The following is a 15227-nucleotide window of genomic DNA, read 5'->3' as shown; positions in this document are numbered from 1 at the left end:
TTCTGCCTTTCTTTTTTTTTTTTATTAAAACCAGAAAGATTCCAGGAAAACTTGTGTCATATAATACCTAGGTAAAACAAGTTTTTTCAACCAGTATATTTCTGTCTGAAATTCTGTGGTCTAAGGTTTCACAGATTTATGTACCACCTTGAAAGATTTTTTTCTCTTTTGTGAGAAATGATAAAACACAAAGCAAAGTACAACATCCAAATGTGAATATATTTTTCCATTTCCTTTATCTAGGAAATAAATTATTCCTGTTATGTGCTGGGTTTCTCTTAGAAGAACAAAACTATGGGTAGATATCTATAAAAAAACTTTTTTTGTGAACAATACAGCACTTCTGTAGCTGTGTTGATACTGAGCAAAGGGAGAATTCTTGGTGTGAAAAAAATGATACTGGGATGTAAGTATATCTTAAGATGTATTCAGAAAACTTAGATATAAATATATATATACATACATGTATGGAAAACTTGGTGAACCCATACTTAAGACTACAACTTGCAGATCTCTGGTTGTCTTGTAGACTTTCCTGTTTCTGTCAGATAAATAAAATTACATTTCTATCTTTTGCAATTCATTTGTGCAAGTCTCAGATCAGTAAAAACACACTTGACCCCATCTATCACTAATGAAGTACCAATATCATCTGAAACCATAATTACTCTACATTTATTTTGAAGTAGACAGAAATTCTACATATATAAAAATAAAATCTGCCACATGGTAGGCTGCAACCAATAATTTAAGACTAGATTTTATATAGGTAATTGCGTTCATCTTTCCTATTTACTTGTTATTTTCGTTGTGTGGAGGGGGGTGGTCTTTTTACAGTTATTTTATCCTATTTACCCTTCAGGTACTGTCACTCAATAGCAAAATATTACCTGCCCTTTTTTTTGTGTTTAGAGATTTTGGATGAGAGCATATTAGGATATACAAAATGGCAGCATCTTATCTTTATGGACAAGTACTCTTGTAGGATATAAAGGAAAAAAAGGAAGCATTCCCTCCACCGTCCCTTCCCTTTTTCATTCTAGAGAAGGAGAGGTTTCAGATAGTGCCATTAGTTTCATGAGTCCTGCAGTGACTGAGTTAACCCAGGCATCAGAATTGTAGGTTTAGAAAGACCTGTATTATATTTTAGCAGGGATATAGCTTAATAAACTACAGTAAGTTTATTCTTTCAAATAAAATATGTAAGTCAGAATGTCCGCTGTTCAACCCTGTTGAACTCAGTAGATTTTATACTGGTCAAAGCAGAATAAGGATTCTTGCCTTAAATCTTCTTCAGATGGGTCAAATGTATATGGATTTTTTTAGTGGCACTCATAAAACTATATACTTTCCAAGGTTCTTGGGAATCTGAATTTAAAATAAATCTCTTCAACTGTCATATGGTGGAAGGAAAGAGGTATTGGCATTGCTTTATAAGATGAGAGTGGTTGCAAGGTTTGACATACTTTTTAAGGAGTACTTGGGGCCTCTAGTTAGATACTGGAGCTATTCAGAAAGTTAAATAAATAAAATAAGTCTTTTTAAAAGGCCTTTCTAATTAATTTGCTTAAAATATTTCATAACATTTCTAGGACAGAGACAGTATGTCTCATATTTTACTCTATTTAGTCAGTAAAATACACTTTATAACATCAGAATATGTAATATAAATATCACTCAAAGAAAGAATTTGAATCAGCTTATCAACTGTGAAAACCTATACTCATGGTAGTTTATGAAGAGTATTGTATAGTATGTGTATTATGCATACCATAAGTATATATTACAGTAACAGCTGTCATTGAGTGTAAGGGATTGTTTCTCTTCTTTCTTACTGCAATAATATAATCAGTATGTAAGCATATATAAAGGAATAACAAATATACTTGATTATTTTAGAACTGTGTAACAAACACCGTGCATATGCAAGAGCTTTTGTGGCATTAAAGCATATTCCTTTCCATGAAAATACATCCCCAAAAAATCCCTAACACAATTTCTTAACATGGGAGCTTCTTGGGGTTTTGACAGATATAGAAGGTAGAAAAGCAAGGGAATTGTGCTGTTTATTCTAAACCACATTTAGATCTCCTTTGAGTGCTATAAGCTTAAATCAGCATTTTTGACATCTTAATCCAGATGCATGAATTATCTTCCGACAAACAACAAGGAGATTAATAAAAAACTGTTCTCTCAGCACCTTGCTGATTTAATACCTGCTTAACTCCTGCAGCATATCTTGCTCTCATTAAACTGCTTACACATGCTTTTTCTTATTTTCTTTTTTATTGAAAATCTTACATGTATGACTAAAAGTCATGGGCAATATCTTTCAGTTCCATTACAAAATCTGTCATATATATATATATATATACTTATATATATATATTTAATACAACTAGAAGCAAATCTACTGAATTATGAAACAATGATTGTCTAAGAAAATTTAACTCAAATTAAATCTGCCGCAGATGTTAAAAAATATTTTGTTTTCTCTGATGGAGCTGAAGGCCACTTTCACACAGTTAACTGATAATGCTGTGCTGCAAAAATTACAAAGCCTTAATGATAATTTCCCATCTTCCAGCCTGGTGTCAACCATACATTAGGATTTCATTACAAGGATCCTTCATTTCAGAAAGAAGTACTTTTAGAGTGAGCATCATCCTCTATGGAGTACCTTCTATTCACAAGCACAGTCCTGCAAGCAATTCTGTATGCCTCTCAGTAATTGCAGGCAAGTCAAGTCATTTCAAGTTAGGTACAAGCAAAAATGTTTGCAGGAGCAGAGTCTAATTTAAGAACTCATCTACACATTATCTAAACCAAATCCATCTGAAATAATACTTAAAACCACTATTTTACTTGAATATATGCCTTATCTAGTAATAAATCATGAAAGGTGAAGTATAAATACTGTCAGAATCATAAAAAAGTTGTATTATTCTAAGAAATCCTACTTCAAAATTGTACAGCATTTTAACCAACAGCAGCTGTCCTTCTGTTTTGGCACTCCTGAACCAGCGTAGAAATTATGTGTAGTGAGTTACCTTCGGGGAAGAATACTTATGTGTAGCAGGATCTAAAGATGCATTCTGGAGTTAATAGCATTGCATTGCTTAACATAAGAAGGAAATTGAAGAGTCTTTTACTGTGATTCCTCAGCAACAAAAGAGACGGGGAATCAAAAAGCAAGGTGTTTACAGTCTTTGAAGCATGTAGCATGTTTAACTTTGAAAATTAAATCTTGCATTAAAGACACTCCCGGCTACCTCTGTAGTCTTCTTTCAAAAAAAATTCATGTACAAATATTTTATTTAAACATCTCAGACTATTTAATGGCTCAGAAGATAAACTGCATGTCCTTGGAGATGCTCTCCTTTCTGAGAGATGAATGGCGGGCAAGATTGCTTTACTGTAATTTCTCCATTTCCATGCTTCGTTTCCTACATTTATCTGAGACTGGAAAAAAATCAGCGTGTTCTGATGAGTCTAACACCATGAGGCAGTAAAATGGACCTGAATTTAGTGAAAATTGGAGCTCCAAAATAAATATAACGCTTTATGTCAAATAATAATAAAAAAGGATAAATTCTCCTGTACAAATCAGAAGAGATAATAAAAAATAGCAAATAGATAGCAACATCTTTTCTATACCTACATAGGCATCACTAAACTTTTCAACCATAAGAATACCCCTCCATACTTCTCATTTTATGTGGTTTGCAAACTACTTTGGTATGTTGATGACAAACATTGTGGAAATTCTCAGTACAAAGAGCAATTTTCCATAAAACTGCTCAGAAAATGACAGAAACTTCTGATTGAATATCTCTGAGAATAAACAGGGAGAAGCAAAAAGATGATCTACTGGCTTTCTGTTTGTTTTAATGTTTGCCCTTCTGCTTTCATCATAGCAAGCTGCATGCAATACTGTAAAGAAAATTTCTTAAAAACCCTTACTATATACTGTGATGTTGCATTGAATTATATATTGTATTTGTAAATTTGTTTCTTCTTACACTTATCTCCTAACAGAGACACTGCGTGCTAGATACAGCAATGCTGTAAAGGCATCTACAGAGTATCATTTGTTTGTTGAGTTCACAGTGCATAATATACTCTTGAAAGTGAACAGCCCCTGCAGGTATCTGAGGGTTGCTATCTATTTGAACGTGGCTGAGCATTTCATTTTATCAAAAATGCCACTGAATTCTCATATTTTGTGTGGTCAGTGTAGTCCCCAGGACAACTCTAATGAAGATATGTTCCACCAAGGCAAAAAAAAACCTAAAAGTTTAAAAATGGAGAAATATTTACAACTTTTCTTTAGTCTGTAAGGTTAAGTTTTCTGTTTTACTATTCTTCAGTGCATTTTCAGAGATAGGTTCCAAGGCTATGAGTATAAGCATTCTGGTCCAGTCCCATACATATCTGCAAGCCTTTTGAAGCGAGGGCCCCAGTCACTGAGGTAATCATAGTTCTGGTCAGAGTTTGAGCTGATCGAATCTAAAGAACTGAGAGACTCTGCCACCGAGCCATTCCCCTCAAATGCATATGTCTGCAGAGAGTCATAAGGCGGCGCGCAAGGGTCCATGTCAGCTTCTTTTAATCTTTCCCAGATAAATTCCCTAAAAATGACATTATCTGGAATGCTTTTAAAAGTTGGTCTGCTCAGGAACTGAATTTCAGGTGTCACATCCCTTCTGGTCTTGGTGTCTCGGATGATGTTGAGGTTTCTCAAGGCAGCCATGTCAAAAGCCTCGGTGTCTTCTTCTCCACCACCCTCATCGTCATACCTGACAATATTCTCTCTGATATCTCTCTCTTCATCAAAAATGAGGGGCTCCTTTTTCCGTCGCCTCATGGTGACAATCAGCAAGACAAGAACTGGAATACAGAAAAACTAGAGTTTCAGCAGTGTTAAAGTTTCCTCATATTTGTCCCAGTGTTGCAAGTACTCATTAATCTGTATGGCAAAGACCCAAGGAAATAACAGGCAATTTATGCAGTTAGATATGAAACCTAGGAGATCATGAAACAGCTTTTAAACCATAAGCTTTTTAGACATTAAAGAATCTCTTTCTGAAACCACTCTGAATTAGCATCTTCATCTCTAATTCTATATCCTATGCTGTCCACTAAACATAATCTTTAGGACTGATTCAGTCTGATTATTACAGTCTCACAGTCATGAAATAAAATAAAATAAAAAAAGGACCTTTTCCTGAACTCTTAATTGCCCAAGTGATAAAAGCACATTCATAAAGTACCTGAATAGAATTTAACAGCCACGGTTTGGGAAGGGCCTGTATTAAAGTATACGGTCAATCTCTGCGAAATCATAGATTGGAGAACATTGAATTGTTAAGCAATATGTAAAATAAAACTGTCAGTTCACGGATTGAAAGTATCTCTATATAAGACCTCACTTTCCTGTATAGTGCAAAGTACTGTACTTGAGGTTTATGAATTACATCTAATAAGAACTGCTGGGGCTGGATTTTATTGGATCAGCCAATGCTAGAAATGTAATTTGTTTGTTTGTTTTAATCCCTAAAGTTTCATTCAGCTTTGCAATCTAGTACTAAACTGCAGTGACAGCCAAAAGAACGGGGAGAAACTAACTCAAGGCTCCTCTAGTTCAAATACAGTTTTGGTAGAGAAACATCATTGCTGACAGAAAAAATATGGAACCAGTAACATGATAATTGCACCCATCTGTGGAACATGATGGAATGTGAATCATCCTCCTAGAAAATGATTAATACTATACTGTAGCATCTGGGCATCCACTGACTTAATGATACTCCTAGATAACAACAGGCATCACTATGGCTGTAAACATAACAGTACGTTGAAAAGTGTTATCCCACATTCAATTATTCTTATCTGATTTTATGTTTATTTTTAATCTTAAGTATATGTGATTATATGCATTCAAATGTCTAAGGTTTACAATCCTTATAGAATTTTGAAATGACAAATGAATGCTGTAGAAACATCTGGAAAAGCAAAAGCTGATACAGATAAATTTAAGCATGAGCTTCCCTAGGTAGTCTCAGAAGTGGCCTCCATAAATTGTATAAGACTGCCATTCTTGAAAACCCTTCTTTTCATAGAAGAATTTTTAAAATCAATATCAATCTAAGTCACCTGAAGACATGATTTAATATTAGGATCACTTGGTTAGAATAAAACAGTCAATCAGAAATTGTACATGCAGAAAACTCTCTATAGACATTGCAGTACTACTTAGAACTGACTAAAGCATAAGGTGATTTTAAGGGTAGACTTTCTGCAATCCTTCTTATTTTTCTTTGGAGCTAATCGTGTCTAAAAATAACACAGGAAAAATTTAACTTTTTTTTTCTAAACTTTTTGACAAATATATTAGGCAATATTTTTCCCCCTTTTTTTCAGTAGCTACCAGGGACACATCTAATGATCCATCTACTAACAGATGCCTTGTGACTTTATTACTGCAGCATCAGCATCACTCTTTCACTTTTTTTGCCCCTGGCGTCTCCCTGATTCATGCTTTATGTATTAAATTCAAAAGCTGCTAGTTTGGAGCATTTTGGGTTTTGTATATTTGAACAATATTTACATAAGCAGTTTGACAATATCAGTTTTTGACCTTCAAAGTGGCTTTCATGAAATTTCATAACATTCTGATATTTCTATAATACAAATTGAGCTGTAAATTATACAGCAGTGAACATAAAATTGTCATCTTAGAGGTAACAATTGCACTCTACTCTTATTGTTTTTCTTTAGTATATATTTTAAAGTTAAAGACAAATTAGCTTGCTGACAGTAAATATACATTTCAGCCAAGATTGCCATTGACATAACTTTTTAATTACTATTAATAATTTCCTTTACTCAAGTGTAAATGCATTTTCACACCACTGTCTCTCCTAACACACTCTTAACATGCTTCATTTTGAAAGTTAAATACCTGCTAATAAGTGAAAAATATGAAATTTAATAGGCAGGTTTGCCTAAAGGTACAATAAAAATCAAGACACTATGAAAGATTCATACAGTATTCCTTTTACATCTCACAGTTGCTTAAAGCCAACAAAAATATGGAATCTTTCTAAAGGTTAAATATTTCAGTATTTAGATGGCTTTACGGGAATATTAATTTCTAGTCTTTCCAGCAGTTATGAACAGGAAAGTTTAACCTCTAAACAAAGATTTAGCTGCATTGCAGGACTTGTGGATTTGAATACAAGCCCCAGACAAATTTCACTGATATCTAAATCAAGTGGAAATGTTTTTAAAGCTTATCCATTTTTTATTAAATAATGATTGGGGGGGGGGGGAGAAAGGGGGAGGGAGATCCCCTACATTTATCACAAGAGCAGAGATTAAATCTGTAATTAGTCACTAATTGAACATCTAGAAAACCAGATCTTATGCTTTTTTACAGACAAAATAATGCAGTTGTAGAATCAAGTATGCTGGAAAAGACCTTCAAGATCAAGTCCAACCATTACCCCAGGACTGCCAAGTCCTCCCTAAATCATGCCACTGAGGTATGAATGGAAAAATGGAAAAGCTTAAGGGACACATGCATTGCACATTGAGGCTACTAGTTTGGGTCCATACTGATGCACAGAACTCATGCTAAATAGATGAAACGGCAATATTGATTTCATATGTGATTTTAACAAATGAATAAACCAATCAACATTAGAAATAATTATAAACACTAAATATACAGAACTAAGAGAGATAGATCAAAACTAACCTTTTTGTTCTGATTTACATCTGAATTGTTAGAAATGTTGATTTTTGGTTTTTTAAACAGGTAAAATAGCCAAGAGAAAATGTCATTTGTGTTTATATTAGCTGTGCTAATATGTATTTTTCATCCTTGGGTCAGTACAGAAGTAGTGACAGTATCAGTAGTTCCATTCACCTAAATCAGTCTTTAAACAAACACTTCTGAATACAAGAGCACCTTTTTAGTTTGATATTTTACAGTGGGCTTCATGGAATTATTATGAAATTTCTGTTTTGTATGATCTGGTGAAAAGTCAGGTTTAAGCCACCTGAGCATATTTCTCTGTTTTGGTATTAATCTTTCCTTTTGTATCCAAGGCAACTGCAACATAATTATAAGGAAGCCATAAAAGCCCTGAGATAACCTGAGGGAGAACACGACATACAGCTATACAGTAAGGGACAAAGCTAAATCACAAGCATTATCATGCCAGGTATATGCTACACCCCTAAGCCTGGTATTTACTATAGCAATAAGCCACATCAGCTATGAGCAAATATGCACATTGGTTTGTGCCTTAGGTGTGTTATGATTCATTAATCTGAAGACTGCAGATCCTCAGTCATGGAAACAGCACTCTAATAACCTATTTAGTTATACCTTGCAGTTGCCTGTAGTCAGATGAGATTTGGGGATTACAGAGGCCAAGTCTCAGGAAACCTGCATTTAATTCTGTTAATAAGCTTCATATCTAACTGTTGTGTAATCAGTTTGGATTGATATTCGCAAAGAGACTGTGACCTTTAAATGCCTACACTGAGTGACCCTAATCAGCTACATAACTTTCAGAAAACAGCACCAGCACTGCTTACTCAACCACATTTTAAATGACTTAATTTGGATACCCCTAAATTAAAAGAGTTATATATTTATCATTCTTTATAATGCAAGACCAAAACCCACGCATCCTACATAGTCACATTCTGTACACATTTTACTTATTTAGAGAATAAGATCCTTATAACTAAGACGATTTCTTCTTGTTATGAATCACACAATTATGTGTGCTAATTTGTGTTCTTGTAGGTATTGTGATACTCAATTCCCCATCCTTCAACTGAAAAAAATCTATATTTTGAATTTTAATCAATATATTATTATTTATGTATTCATTAACTAAATTATTATTATATTGCAAATTCTAGTATCACACTGATATGAGGCTTTCTTTGGTGTTTTTAAGAAAATAAGTAATAGCAGATTATATCTAGAAGTATGCAAAATAAAAATTGTGAGAAAAACATTATGGCAATCTAGCTTACCATTGTTTCAATGCAAAGAAAATCTTTAACCTCTCAAATAGAATTGGGCTATCTACAGGTGAACATTCTTTTCTGTGTGATTTTATGTACACATTTTATTCTAAACACTTGTTAAAAAAGCAATTATCATGTCTGGAAGATGTTAACTGAAAAAAACAAATTACCTTGACTTAAATTATTATGTAATTTTCAGAGGAGTTAAGAAAATTTCTACTTAATTCTCTAAAATTATATACAGTCTAAAATGAATAAAACCTACCTTTTCATATGCTTTTTATGGAATAAATTGAAAGAATTTTTTTTTTTTTTTTTAGTTTTTGTCTTTAAAACATAACTGCACTTGCAGACTGAATAATTATAAAGCAGTTTTGAGTAATTAACAAAGCACTGCAACTTTCTTGTAGAATAAAATTTAGAATTTAATCTCCATAGTCAATATGAGGAGAGAAAAAATTTTGATAAAATGTTTTTAACTTTTAAAAATTATTTTAGTTTGAAAAATTAGTCTACACCATGTTATATGCAATTATAATGAATCAGTGTGATTTAGTAACCTTCTTTCTTAGCATTAGTGAAAACATTGTGTTTAACTAAAATTGATAAGTTGCTTAAGTAAAAATAATAACACTAAGAAATCCCCCTGAGACAATCTGACTCTTGGTCAAGACAAACGGTTATTTTTTAGACAAAAGGATGTTTGGGGCAAGAAAAAATACCAAACCACATCATACTAACTTTAGGAATATAAGAGCTTGCTAAGAATTCAAGATACCAGTGCCAGAACGCATGTATCCATGATATTTATGTAAATCTCATGCCTCCTCTGCTTTACAATTGGCGCTCACAGTGACGAACATGACTGGATTTGTGCTGCGTGTGAACCTTGGGCCAGAAATAAAATTTCGATTTGGTAGCCTGTCTCCATTTGTCACTGATAAACTCTTGCACCCTTGGTCCCAGCTCTCCAATCACTTGCCAATAGCTGAAACCTGTTTTTTATGATGTGCTACTGGATTTTCAGGATTATTTTTTCAAGAATATATATGTGAAGATTAAAAAAAAATAATAAAAGGAGAAAGCATTCAGCATTCAGCTGATCCCAGAAAATGTCTTCTAAGAACAAATGAGAGAAGAAGAAAGGCTCTGGGACCAGACAAGCAACAACATTTGACTGATTTTACTGGGCAACAGTGATGCTTAGGCACTTCTTCCTTGGCACCTGGCTAGGAAAAATATAGCAGCAGGATGCAAGAACCAAAATGCAGGACTCAAAGCCAGGGTTAACATACAAACACTGATTAAACTGCCTGCAGCTTTGAATTTTACCCAAAAGGAGCAGTTTAGATTGGAAGTGATGACACACACAAATGTCTATTTGAATAAACAATGGTGACGCATTCAGAGAGCTGAGTTTCGAAGTCCAATTCTTTGACAAATAAAATCAATGGTGAATTGGTCATATGCAAGATTCCTCGACAGTGCACAGCCCATTATTCAAAAAGCTTTGCCTCAATTCTTTACGAAAAGCTTCTTCAGCACACAAAAAATGACCAGAACAAAACCTCAAGCTTCTTGATTTATTTGTTGTGTTTGAATCCTGGTTTAAAGAGTAGAATAAGCCAATTATTGCCTGGTAACATACTGTGTCTTCACTCAGTTGTCTTCTTTAAGACTTTATGGCTTCTATTTAAGAAAAGCTTACTGCCAGGCCAGGCTGCATTGCATCTACAACCGTTTATAATCTTTGTAAACTCTCTTTCTATGTATATGACAGAAATGATGATGTTTCAATTTGGGATACATTGAATTGCTACTGTTACAGAATTTTTCTTAAGTACATTAGACCAAAGTTTTACTACTGATGCCTATGCCAGTTGATATAAGAGGATCTCTTGTACATTTTTTCAAAATTTATCATTTAGCTTCATGTCCAAATAAAGTTTATTTGTCTGTATAAATGGCCTAGAAATGTTACTAGAAATATGGCATTTAAAAATATTCATTAAAACTTTTGGCAATCATTCCCTTCCATTTCTCCTTAAACCTAAGTCTAACCATGTCTTGAGTGAGTTTAAACAATCTTTTGCTGTTAGGGGTTTTTGTCACAAAGATGGAAAACTCTGTAAATGCCATTGCTTATACATAGCTCCTGAGTAAGTTGGCTGGGTTCAATGCAGAAGTAATGATTTTTCTCACTCTGTAACAACAATACAAGAGGATTTCTTTTTTCTGTCTCTTTTAGAAACGTTTGTAGCAGAAGAGAAATTTCCTTCCAATAACTCACAGAAAGGTGAATCAAAGTCAATAAGAAGAGATATTTATACACTGATGAGATAATGCCATGGAGTGTGGACAAAAGTCTCTTGATTTGACCTATTCAAATTACTTCAGTAACAGTGACAGATAAACCACCCCTGGGGTTATACCAACCTGAGGAGACTCTGGTATACCCTTTTCCCTTAGACTGGTATGTACAGCCATGGAATACAAAAATCTCTCTATTAATAATAACACTCAAAGAACTATTGTGTGCTGAACTGGTACTCTTGTTAACATGTGAACTTTCCAACAATAAGGAAAGCTGCACTTTTACTCAACTGCATCCTGTAGATGCAGGATGATTCTTCGTCTTTACTTCTAATTTGGGCCTTTGTTACTACCATGCAGTCATGTTACTTAAAGGCTGAGCATGGGATAAGAAATGTTAACCAAACTAGAATGTTGACGCTATTCCACTATTTTCCAGTGTCTTTTATCTAATTAAACAACATAAAACCCCACTGCTGCCAGCTGCACAACTAAGCAAAGGTCATTCTGTGGAAGATAATCAGCTATATATTATTTCCTTTAGTGAATTACCTCTGTTGTATTTTCTGGATGTCATTTGCTCTATATAAATCAATAAATGTTAAAAAATAAATAGCTGTATCTCCTCTGAAAAAAAGGACACATACTGGTACCGGTGATACAGTAAGTATGCTAATCCAAACACTCTATCTCTTAAACATGACATTTGATGCAAGTGATCTTTGTTTTTCATTTACTATCACTTCATATATATATGTCTGGAGGCAGTTTGATATGTGAACAAAGTATCTGAACTGGAAAATCCCAAATTAAAAATTTGTGTGCCTCATGATAAAAAATGCTGTTCTGCCTGGAATCCTAGGTGTCCCGGTTTACAGAAATCAGGTGGGGGAGGAGGAGGAAGCGGTGTTGAAGCTTTTGTACACATCTATCTATCTATCTATCTATCTATCTATCTATCTATCTATCTATCTATCTATCTATCATCTATCTATCTATCTGTCTGTCTGTCTGTCTGTCTGTCTATCTATCTATCTATCTATCTATCTATCTATCTATCTATCTATCTATCTCTTTATCGCTACTATACATTGAATGGAAAATAGAGGTAACAGGAAAATAACATACCTAGCAGTGTCAATACACAAGCCAATATTGCAATCAGGGCTCCAGTGCTAAGTCCTGCAGGCAAGATATATGCTTCTGCATTGCATGACTGAGCAATACCATCTGCATCACAATCACAGACTCTGATAGTGAGAGTATTAGTGCTACTAAGTGAAGGTGATCCGCTGTCCACAATGAATATTGGCAAGTAGAAGACAGACTGTTCCTGTCTTCGGAAACCATTTCTTCTGGTTAATACTGTTGCAGTATTATCTAGATAAAGGAATAAAAAGATAAATATAAATTACAAAACTTTTCTAAACCACAAGCCTATAAATAAAACAGTCTTTCACTTAAAAGGATTTTTAAGCACATTTATATTATTTCAACAAGTTTATCTTTCCTGGTCATATATTTTTGATGCTGCAGAGAGAATCAGATGAGGAACAATACTTAACTACACAAAAGATTTCCAATTTTCACAAATGACTTTCAAAATTGCAGATGCCTGTTTAATTTTAGTTCAGCTCACAGTTTCACACTCTTGATAGATAGTTGAAGATGAGCTCACTATAAAAAAAAAAACCTAAATCAAAAATTTACCCTGTTGTAATCAGGTTATCTATGTACATGTTTCAGGTCTAATTTCCAAGGATCTATTTCAGTTATTTACAGATATAGATATCATGCTAATGTAAGGAATGAACAAATTAACAGGAGAAGAAGTTTGAAGACCAAGGAAATATTTTTGAATGAAAAGGTCCATTTAGTACACAAATACAAGTAATTGCAATGTGTAACCCTAATGCACTTGTTTTCATCTCATCTGAGTGTCAAGACGACTACTATAATCCACCTAAAATGCATGGTTTGATGCTGCTCTGAGGTGTGATTAAAAAGTCCTTGTGTTCTAGAAAATACGTACAAAGCTCACTGTGTTCAATACAGGTTGACAGCTCCTGAGAAGTAGGGAGTTACACCTCCTAGAATGTATAGAGAAGGTCAGTCTGTCTGTCTATCTATCTATCTATCTATCTATCTATCTATCTATCTATCTATCTATCTATCTATCTACTGAGCTATCTACTTAAAGACAGACATATTTATAGTCCTGTAAAGTTACCTTATTGCGTCATCTACTACGACCTATCTGGCAAAACATGAAAGCACTTCATACAGCATCATATGAGATATGCGTAAAATTAATTAACATCAAAAGAGGCAATTGTTGCTGTGTTTTGCAAATCCTTTTATTTTTACTGGCATTACAGAAGTCTGTTATTACTTTTTTTTTTCAATTATACATTCTCTGAAAGAGGGCCTGTCTTTCCATTAAATAGTTCACAGTACTTGTAACAATGTCAGACTTCTGCATAGAAAGTGTCTTATAATAATGTTTTGATTATTTTGATCATTATTACTATTACAGTCTTTAGTTTTGAACTGCAAGTTGCTCATATGAAGAAAATTAAGCATCTCAGTAACTACATGCAGGGTAAAGCAAAAAATAACTGTGTGAGAGAACTTTAATAGGTCACATTATACTTAGTGAATGTTGTTCAAAGTCTGTCTGTACAAACAATATCCTTTAGTCCACCATATGTCTGTTTTTCTTTTCTTATTAATAAGGATGGCTTTGTAGCTCTGGTTTAGTACTAAGCCGTAAAAGAGCAAGAGTAACATAGTGTCTATTTAGTTCTATTTGCTTCAGCTAATAGTTAAATTGACTGACACATGCCCAGCTGCCTCCTATGCAATACAACTAACAAGAACACCAATTAGAATCATGTTCGCACATATTTTAGCTAATAGAAACATGATGTCAGTGGGAGTCTTTGTATAAGTCTTTGAGAAATAACCATAAGATGTCTGCGTAGATATTGTAGGCAGCTTCCATTATCAAAAAGATTCTTCAATAGGTGGTATACTTAATGAAAATATTTGGTTTTCTAAAAAAAAAAAATCAAAAAAAAAATCAAAAAAAACACAAAACCCCATACAAACACAAAACCAGAAAAGCAACACTTGTTCTTTATGCACTAAGTTATATTAATAAAACAAATTCCTGGACATTTTTCAGTCGTGACCCCAAGGTTAACTAGATAAAAATCTATAAATACAAGGAAAAAATATAAGAAGAGTGACTTCTGGAAATAAAAGTATATATATATATTTGAAGCTACTTTGTTTGGCTCAAGGTTTTAAATAATTCAAATAACAGCTTAATTTCCTTTACAACTCTATAGATAGTCTATTTTGTAGGCTGATTGTAGTTCAGTTTGCTTCCTTACCAGAATAGAGGTTTATGTAGGTAATAATCAGCACAATATATTCAGACTGAAAGGTGTTAGTGGTGAATATTTACTCCCCAAAAATGCCTTTACCTTTGTTGTCTTGCAGTGTAAAATTGTGGTTATTTGCTGCCTCTGCTGTTAAACTGAAGTAGAACTGATGGCCATTCGGTGGATCATCTTTATCAATTGCACTGATTTTCTGGATCACCTGTTTTGAGGTACATCAGGGTTCATTGTTTGGAATGGTAAGAAACAAATGCACATACACTGTATAATTCCTCTAATACTTATTAAAGTATCAATCCTTCCTTGAGTCTTACCCATATTGCATTTTTTCTGTCTAATCTCCTAAGCATGTGTAGACACTATAAAACCAAAAACAGTGACATGACTCTTTACTTTTCCTGAACCAAATATATTGTCCAAAAGCAAGGATTTGCAGCGACTATGAGAAAGTTT

At 33.7% G+C, this 15227-nt stretch overlaps 1 protein-coding gene across 2 annotated transcripts in view; it reads right to left on the bottom strand.

Moving 5' to 3' along the window:
• Nucleotides 1-4337: 4337 nt before the first annotated feature.
• Nucleotides 4338-15227, bottom strand: part of LOC134171096 (cadherin-7) — an 80859-nt gene continuing 69969 nt past the window's right edge. For both annotated transcript variants that reach the window (XM_062633083.1, XM_062633082.1), the window contains 3 exons: nucleotides 14859-14976; nucleotides 12496-12747; nucleotides 4338-4890 (listed from right to left, as the gene is read on the bottom strand). In XM_062633083.1, the coding sequence (XP_062489067.1) occupies nucleotides 4397-4890; nucleotides 12496-12747; nucleotides 14859-14976 (864 nt within the window). In that variant the 3' untranslated portion in view covers nucleotides 4338-4396. The remainder of the gene's footprint in view (nucleotides 4891-12495; nucleotides 12748-14858; nucleotides 14977-15227) is intronic.

This window comes from Pezoporus occidentalis, unplaced genomic scaffold (genome assembly GCF_034315485.1).
Source record: "Pezoporus occidentalis ecotype Australia unplaced genomic scaffold, CSIRO_AGI_Poc_V1 ctg4, whole genome shotgun sequence".
In the NCBI taxonomy this organism is placed as follows: domain Eukaryota; kingdom Metazoa; phylum Chordata; class Aves; order Psittaciformes; family Psittacidae; genus Pezoporus; species Pezoporus occidentalis.
This window is presented reverse-complemented; position numbering and strand designations above follow the sequence as displayed.